The sequence below is a fragment of the Entelurus aequoreus genome, linkage group LG19 (assembly GCF_033978785.1).
Source record: "Entelurus aequoreus isolate RoL-2023_Sb linkage group LG19, RoL_Eaeq_v1.1, whole genome shotgun sequence".
Classification (NCBI taxonomy): Eukaryota; Metazoa; Chordata; class Actinopteri; order Syngnathiformes; family Syngnathidae; genus Entelurus; species Entelurus aequoreus.
The window spans coordinates 3,576,728-3,584,762 of record NC_084749.1 but is presented as its reverse complement, the minus strand read 5'-3'; the positions used below and the strand labels follow the sequence as shown (position 1 = coordinate 3,584,762).

Genomic DNA, 8,035 nt, shown 5'->3' with positions numbered 1-8,035 from the left:
AAGGCCTAGCAGCTAGCTTAGCTTCTTGTCTGCTCTTACTCACTGTGTAACAAGTGTAACCTCATCCTCCAGTGATAATATACTTTAGTTGCAGCAATGGAAGATTATTACCTTGTTAGCTGACGGAGCAGACATCAAGTATGGTTAGCAGTATTTAGTTAGTTAGCTGGCGGAGCAGACATCAAGTATGGTTAGCAGTATTTAGTTAGTTAGCTGGCGGAGCAGACATCAAGTATGGTTAGCAGTATTTAGTTAGTTAGCTGGCGGAGCAGACATCAAGTATGGTTAGTTAGTTAGTTAGCTGGCGGAGCAGACATCAAGTATGGTTAGCAGTATTTAGTTAGTTAGCTGGCGGAGCAGACATCAAGTATGGTTAGTTAGTTAGTTAGCTGGCGGAGCAGACATCAAGTATGGTTAGCAGTATTTAGTTAGTTAGCTGGCGGAGCAGACATCAAGTATGGTTAGTTAGTTAGTTAGCTGGCGGAGCAGACATCAAGTATGGTTAGCAGTATTTAGTTAGTTAGCTGGCGGAGCAGACATAAAGTATGGTTAGCAGTATTTAGTTAGTTAGCTGGCGGAGCAGACATCAAGTATGGTTAGTTAGTTAGTTAGCTGGCGGAGCAGACATCAAGTATGGTTAGCAGTATTTAGTTAGTTAGCTGACGGAGCAGACATAAAGTATGGTTAGCAGTATTTAGTTAGTTAGCTGGTGGAGCAGACATAAAGTATGGTTAGTTAGTTAGTTAGTTAGCTGGCGGAGCAGACATAAAGTATGGTTAGCAGTATTTAGTTAGTTAGCTGGCGGAGCAGACATCAAGTATGGTTAGCAGTATTTAGTTAGTTAGCTGACGGAGCAGACATAAAGTATGGTTAGCAGTATTTAGTTAGTTAGCTGACGGAGCAGACATCAAGTATGGTTAGCAGTATTTAGTTTGTTAGCTGGCGGAGCAGACATCAAGTATGGTTAGCAGTATTTAGTTAGTTAGCTGACAGAGCAGACATAAAGTATGGTTAGCAGTATTTAGTTAGTTAGCTGGTGGAGCAGACATAAAGTATGGTTAGCAGTATTTAGTTAGTTAGCTGACAGAGCAGACATAAAGTATGGTTAGCAGTATTTAGTTAGTTAGCTGGTGGAGCAGACATAAAGTATGGTTAGCAGTATTTAGTTAGTTAGCTGGCGGAGCAGACATCAAGTATGGTTAGCAGTATTTAGTTAGTTAGCTGGCGGAGCAGACATAAAGTATGGTTAGTTAGTTAGCTGGCGGAGCAGACATAAAGTATGGTTAGTTAGTTAGCTGGCGGAGCAGACATCAAGTACGGTTAGCAGTATTTAGTTAGTTAGCTGGCGGAGCAGACATAAAGTATGGTTAGTTAGTTAGTTAGTTAGTTAGTTAGTTAGTTAGTTAGTTAGTTAGCTGGCGGAGCTGACATCAAGTATGATTAGTTAGTTAGCTGGTGGAGCAGACATAAAGTATGGTTGGTTAGTTAGTTAGTTAGTTAGTTATTTAGTTAGCTGGTGGCGCAGACATAAAGTATGGTTAGTTAGTTTGTTAGTTAGCTGTCTGAGTAGACATACAGTATGGTTAGTTAGTTAGTTAGCTGGTGGAGCAGACATAAAGTATGGTTAGTTAGTTAGTTAGTCAGTTAGTTAGTTAGTTGGTTAGCAGGCGGAGCAGACATAAAGTATGGTTAGTTAGTTAGTTAGTTAGTTAGCTGGTGGAGCAGACATAGTATGGTTAGTTAGTTAGCTGGTGGAGCAGACATAAAGTATGGTTAGTTAGTTAGTTAGTTAGTTAGCTGGAGGAGCAGACATAAAGTATGGTTAGTTAGTTAGTTAGTTAGCTGGTGGAGCAGACATAAAGTATGGTTAGTTAGTTAGTTAGCTGGCGGAGCAGACATAAAGTATGGTTAGTTTGTTAGTTAGTTGGGTAGTTAGCTGGTGGAGCATACATAAAGTATGGTTAGTTAGTTAGTTGGTTAGCTGACGGAGCAGACATAAAGTATGGTTAGTTAGTTAGCTGGCGGAGCAGACATCAAGTATGGTTAGCAGTATTTAGTTAGTTAGCTGGTGGAGCAGACATAAAGTATGGTTAGCAGTATTTAGTTAGTTAGCTGGCGGAGCAGACATAAAGTATGGTTAGTTAGTTAGTTAGCTGGCGGAGCAGACATCAAGTATGGTTAGTTAGTTAGCTGGCGGAGCAGACATAAAGTATGGTTAGTTAGTTAGCTGGCGGAGCAGACATCAAGTATGGTTAGCAGTATTTAGTTAGTTAGCTGGCGGAGCAGACATAACGTATGGTTAGTTAGTTAGTTAGCTGGCGGAGCAGACATCAAGTATGGTTAGTTAGTTAGCTGGTGGAGCAGACATAAAGTATGGTTAGTTAGTTAGTTAGTTAGTTAGTTAGTTAGTTAGTTAGTTAGTTAGTTAGCTGGTGGCGCAGACATAAAGTATGGTTAGTTAGTTAGTAAGTCAGTTAGTTAGTTAGTTGGTTAGCTGGCGGAGCAGACATAAAGTATGGTTAGTTAGTTAGTTAGCTGGTGGAGCAGACAAAGTATGGTTAGTTAGTTAGCTGGTGGAGCAGACATAAAGTATGGTTAGTTAGTTAGTTAGCTGGCGGAGCAGACATAAAGTATGGTTAGTTAGTTAGTTAGCTGGGTAGTTAGCTGGCGGAGCAGACATACAGTATGGTTAGTTAGTTAGTTAGTTAGTTAGTTAGTTAGTTAGTTAGCTGCCAGAGCAGACATAAAGTATGGTTAGTTGGTTAGTTAGTTGGTTAGTTAGTTAGTTAGTTAGTTAGTCAGTTAGTTAGTTAGCTGGTGGAGCAGACATAAAGTATGGTTAGTTAGTTAGCTGGCAGAGCATACATAAAGTATGGTTAGTTAGTTAGTTAGTTAGTTAGTTAGGTAGCTGGTGGAGCAGACAAAAAGTATGGTTAGTTAGTTAGCTGGCTGAGCAGACATAAAGTGTGGTTAGTTAGTTAGTTAGTTAGTTAGCTGGCGGAGCATACATAAAGTATGGTTAGTTAGTTAGTTAGTTAGTTAGTTAGTTAGTTAGTTAGTTAGTTAGTTAGTTAGTTAGTTAGTTAGTTAGTTAGTTAGTTAGTTGGTTAGTTAGTTAGTTCGTTAGTTAGCTGGCGGAGCAGACAAAAAGTATGGTTAGTGTGAAATAGTGATGGGTTGACACAGGTGCTCAGTGGACTTATTCCATCTTTAACATTGAAGTAGATGCCATTCTAGCGCTTGTGTAGTCTCTCTTGTGTAGTCTCTCTTGTGTAGTCTCTCTTGTGTAGTCTCTCTTGTGTAGTCTCTCTTGTGTAGTCTCTCTTGTGTAGTCTCTCTTGTGTAGTCTCTCTTGTGTAGTCTCTCTTGTGTAGTCTCTCTTGTGTAGTCTCTCTTGTGTAGTCTCTCTTGTGTTGTCTCTCTTGTGTAGTCTCTCTTGTGTAGTCTCTCTTGTGTAGTCTCTCTTGTGTAGTCTCTCTTGTGTTGTCTCTCTTGTGTTGTCTCTCTTGTGTAGTCTCTCTTGTGTAGTCTCTCTTGTGTTGTCTCTCTTGTGTAGTCTCTCTTGTGCAGTCTCTCTTGTGTAGTCTCTCTTGTGTAGTCTCTCTTGTGTAGTCTCTCTTTGGGCTGCGTTGTGTTTTTCCTGCTGTTTTGAAGCCAGGTCACGTGCTAACTACCGAGCTAAAAGCGCGGGCTATCATCGCTATGTTAGTTACATTGTTATGCAAAAAGTAATGATTTTTAAAAATACATATACCACATTGATCCAAAAACACTATTAGATGTGGGGAGGAAAACCCCTGAGGTCGCCAGGTTTATCATTAGGCAAGGTAAAGCTTTTCTTCCTGTCACTCACAAAGCAGAGCAAGTGGCTTTTAAAAAGTGAGTACATGTGGTGTGTACTCACAATGTCAACAAACACTACAAAATGGCATCCACTGCTTTCATTTCATGAAGTTATCAGCGAGTCAACGTTTTGTGTCATCCAGTAAATGATCGTTCAGTCCTCCATCCATCCATCCATTTTCTACCGCTTGTCCCTTTTGTTGTCATATTGAAACATGCACTCTCCTGCTTGACCAGACCTTCATCATTTGTGTCAAAGAAATATCCCACATAGGACAAGATAAACCTTGTAGTAACTGAAGGAATCAATAAAGTACTATCCATCCATTTTCTACCGCTTGTCCCTTTCTAATTGTACGTGTGCTGTGTTTGAACTATCAGGCTGAAACCCGTGCAGAGTTTGCAGAGAGGTCCGTTGCCAAACTGGAAAAGTCCATCGATGACCTGGAAGGTATGACTTTGCTGTACCCAAATCATATTCTTTTCTGTGAAAAGCCAAGCTTTTTGTGACATCCAGTAGGGGGCGCCCTATTTCATCATCACTATCTATCTATGGACGGTCAGAAATACATCTTTAAATATTGACTTAAATGTGTCAATATTTCATTAAAATGGGAAAATAAGTACGTGTTAACAAATGTGTCATTTATTTATTTAATATGAGAGTACATTGAATTATTTATTCATTTCGTTAAGTATTGATTTCAATATATTAGCTATGTCACGATTTAACAATTGAAATCATTAAATTGATTAATGTATTTAATCATTTATGATTTAATACATTTTATCATGATTTATTGATAATAAGTTATTGGTGTAATTATGTAAATGTACTTATTTCATGATTTAATAAATGAGGTCATTAAATTCAGGTCAATAAATCATGAAAAAAACTACTAACTCATCTATGATTTATATATATATATATTTGTGTATATATATAAGTGTGTGTGTGTGTATATATATGTATGTATATATATATATATATATATATATATATCTATATATATATATATATATATATATATATATATATATATATAGATATATATATATATATATATATATATATATATATATATATATATATATATATATATATATATATATATATATAATAAATAAATAATGTATTATCAAATTGTGAAACAAGCATTGAAATCAATAGATAAATCATTATAACGGTCAATTAAATGATACATTAATTATTGAAATAATGAATGTACTCTTAGATTAAATAAATTCATACCACATGTATGTATTTAATTCCAATTATAATGAATTAGTGATTCATATAAGTAATGATTGAAATATGTATTTAATTTTGTCCCATCAAGCAGCTGTGGGGGTTTCCACTTCTGAGCATGTCAGCCAAGAGGAGGAGGATGCAGATGCTTGATAGTATTTTGCAGAAGTATAATATCAAGTATTTTGCAGAAGTATAATATCAAGTATTTTGCAGAAGTATAATATCAAGTATTTTGCAGAAGTATAATATCAAGTATTTTGCAGAAGTATAATATCAAGTATTTTGCAGAAGTATAATGTAAAGTATATAAAGTATTTTGCAGAAATATAATATAAAGTATATCAAGTATTTTGCAGAAGTATAATATAAAGTATATCAAGTATTTTGCAGAAATATAATATAAAGTATATCAAGTATTTTGCAGAAGTATAATGTAAAGTATATAAAGTATTTTGCAGAAATATAATATAAAGTATATCAAGTATTTTGCAGAAGTATAATATAAAGTATATATCCTCCACCATCCATGCTTTCCTCTAAAATGGCTGACCTGTCCTGTTTTCTTCTCCTCTCCTTCTTCCCGCTGCTTCTCTGTCTGCTTCTCCTTCGCCGCGCTTTTCCGCCTTGTCCGTGTGGCCGCTGCTGACCTCTGACCTCTGACCTCCAGACGAGCTGTATGCTCAGAAGCTGAAGTACAAGGCCATTAGCGAGGAGCTGGACCATGCCCTCAATGACATGACATCTCTGTAGCTTCCATCACGTGCCTTCTTCTTGTTATCTCTGTAGCTTCCATCACGTGCCTTCTTCTTGTTATCTCTGTAGCTTCCATCACGTGCCTTCTTCTTGTTATCTCTGTAGCTTCCATCACGTGCCTTCTTCTTGTTATCTCTGTAGCTTCCATCACGTGCCTTCTTCTTGTTATCTCTGTAGCTTCCATCACGTGCCTTCTGTCCATTAAACGCTTTCTCTTTCCTCATGTCTTCCTCACATTGCTTCTTGAAATATTACTGCAGTTTGTCCAAGGTGAGACTTCTTCATTTACACCTCATGACATCCAATAAAAGTATTTCATCACTAATGGTAATGCATGCTTGACACTGTCAGGTCATCTAAACCTTTCCATATTTCAGAGAAGAACATGCCTTTTCAAGTAAGACATATTTGTATTTCATCTAAAGGACCACTTCTGCACCTCCACTCCATATGAATATTATAAATGTATTAAAATAAGGAAAATGCCACTTCTGAGTGTGTGCCACACTCACTAGCTGCATTGATACAGCACTGATGCTGATAGTGTTTCATAATAGTGCCATCTGCTGGATTTAAAAAGTTACTATATACAGTGTACGTATGTATATGTATGTATAAATATATGTTGATATATATATATATATATATATATATATATATATATATATATATATATATAATTTATAGTTATAATGCATAAACTCACTTTATGCAGAATCAGTATAAAAATAATTTTGCTAGCCTAGCTTAATGGTGCACAATGATGGAGGCTCCATCAAGTGTGATAGTGTGACACTAGTGGGGATTCTTTCAAAATAAGATAAGCAAAAGAATGTTATTTCAAACTAATGTATTTGCGGTCCTTTATGAGCCTGATACTGGGGATTACTGCTCTGGTGTCAAATGATCAAATGTTTCAATCAGAATATTTCTACTTGTGCATGTTGATTAATGGTCATTAATCACAGTAAATGACTACAAATGTACTTCAACAATATTGCTGGGTTAAGGTAAAGGTGGTCCAAATAAATAGTGTTAATAATTGATGAATGCCACAAAGGTTAAGGTAAAGTAGTGTTAATAAGTGATGAATGCCACAAAGGTTAAGGTAAAGTAGTGTTAATAAGTGATGAATGCCACAAAGGTTAAGGTAAAGTAGTGTTAATAAGTGATGAATGCCACAAAGGTTAAGGTAAAGTAGTGTTAATAAGTGATGAATGCTACAAAGGTTAAGGTAAAGTAGTGTTAATAAGTGATGAATGCTACAAAGGTTAAGGTAAAGTAGTGTTAATAAGTGATGAATGCCACAAAGGTTAAGGTAAAGTAGTGTTAATAAGTGATGAATGCCACAAAGGTTAAGGTAAAGTAGTGTTAATAAGTGATGAATGCCACAAAGGTTAAGGTAAAGTAGTGTTAATAAGTGATGAATGCCACAAAGGTTAAGGTAAAGGTGGTCCAAATAAATAGTGTTGATAATTGATGAATGCCACAAAGGTTAAGGTAAAGTAGTGTTAATAAGTGATGAATGCCACAAAGGTTAAGGTAAAGTAGTGTTAATAAGTGATGAATGCTACAAAGGTTAAGGTAAAGTAGTGTTAATAAGTGATGAATGCTACAAAGGTTAAGGTAAAGTAGTGTTAATAAGTGATGAATGCCACAAAGGTTAAGGTAAAGTAGTGTTAATAAGTGATGAATGCCACAAAGGTTAAGGTAAAGTAGTGTTAATAAGTGATGAATGCCACAAAGGTTAAGGTAAAGTAGTGTTAATAAGTGATGAATGCCACAAAGGTTAAGGTAAAGTAGTGTTAATAAGTGATGAATGCCACAAAGGTTAAGGTAAAGTAGTGTTAATAAGTGATGAATGCCACAAAGGTTAAGGTAAAGTAGTGTTAATAAGTGATGAATGCTACAAAGGTTAAGGTAAAGTAGTGTTAATAAGTGATGAATGCTACAAAGGTTAAGGTAAAGTAGTGTTAATAAGTGATGAATGCTACAAAGGTTAAGGTAAAGTAGTGTTAATAAGTGATGAATGCCACAAAGGTTAAGGTAAAGTAGTGTTAATAAGTGATGAATGCTACAAAGGTTAAGGTAAAGTAGTGTTAATAAGTGATGAATGCCACAAAGGTTAAGGTAAAGTAGTGTTAATAAGTGATGAATGCCACAAAGGTTAAGGTAAAGTAGTGTTAA

At 35.9% G+C, this 8,035-nt stretch overlaps 2 protein-coding genes across 4 annotated transcripts in view; both read left to right on the top strand.

Moving 5' to 3' along the window:
* lpla (lipoprotein lipase a) overlaps positions 1-8,035 on the top strand; it is a 743,422-nt gene that overhangs the window by 101,317 nt on the left and 634,070 nt on the right. The gene's annotated exons all lie outside the window — the stretch shown is intronic.
* The window catches only part of tpm4a (tropomyosin 4a), a 107,918-nt gene that overhangs the window by 67,590 nt on the left and 32,293 nt on the right, over positions 1-8,035 (top strand). For 2 of the 3 annotated variants that reach the window (XM_062027666.1, XM_062027667.1), the window contains one exon: positions 4,225-4,294. In XM_062027666.1, the coding sequence (XP_061883650.1) occupies positions 4,225-4,294 (70 nt within the window). Of the gene's footprint in view, positions 1-4,224; positions 4,295-5,762; positions 6,066-8,035 lie in introns of those variants that run through there. The other variant, XM_062027668.1, reaches the window with a different exon arrangement.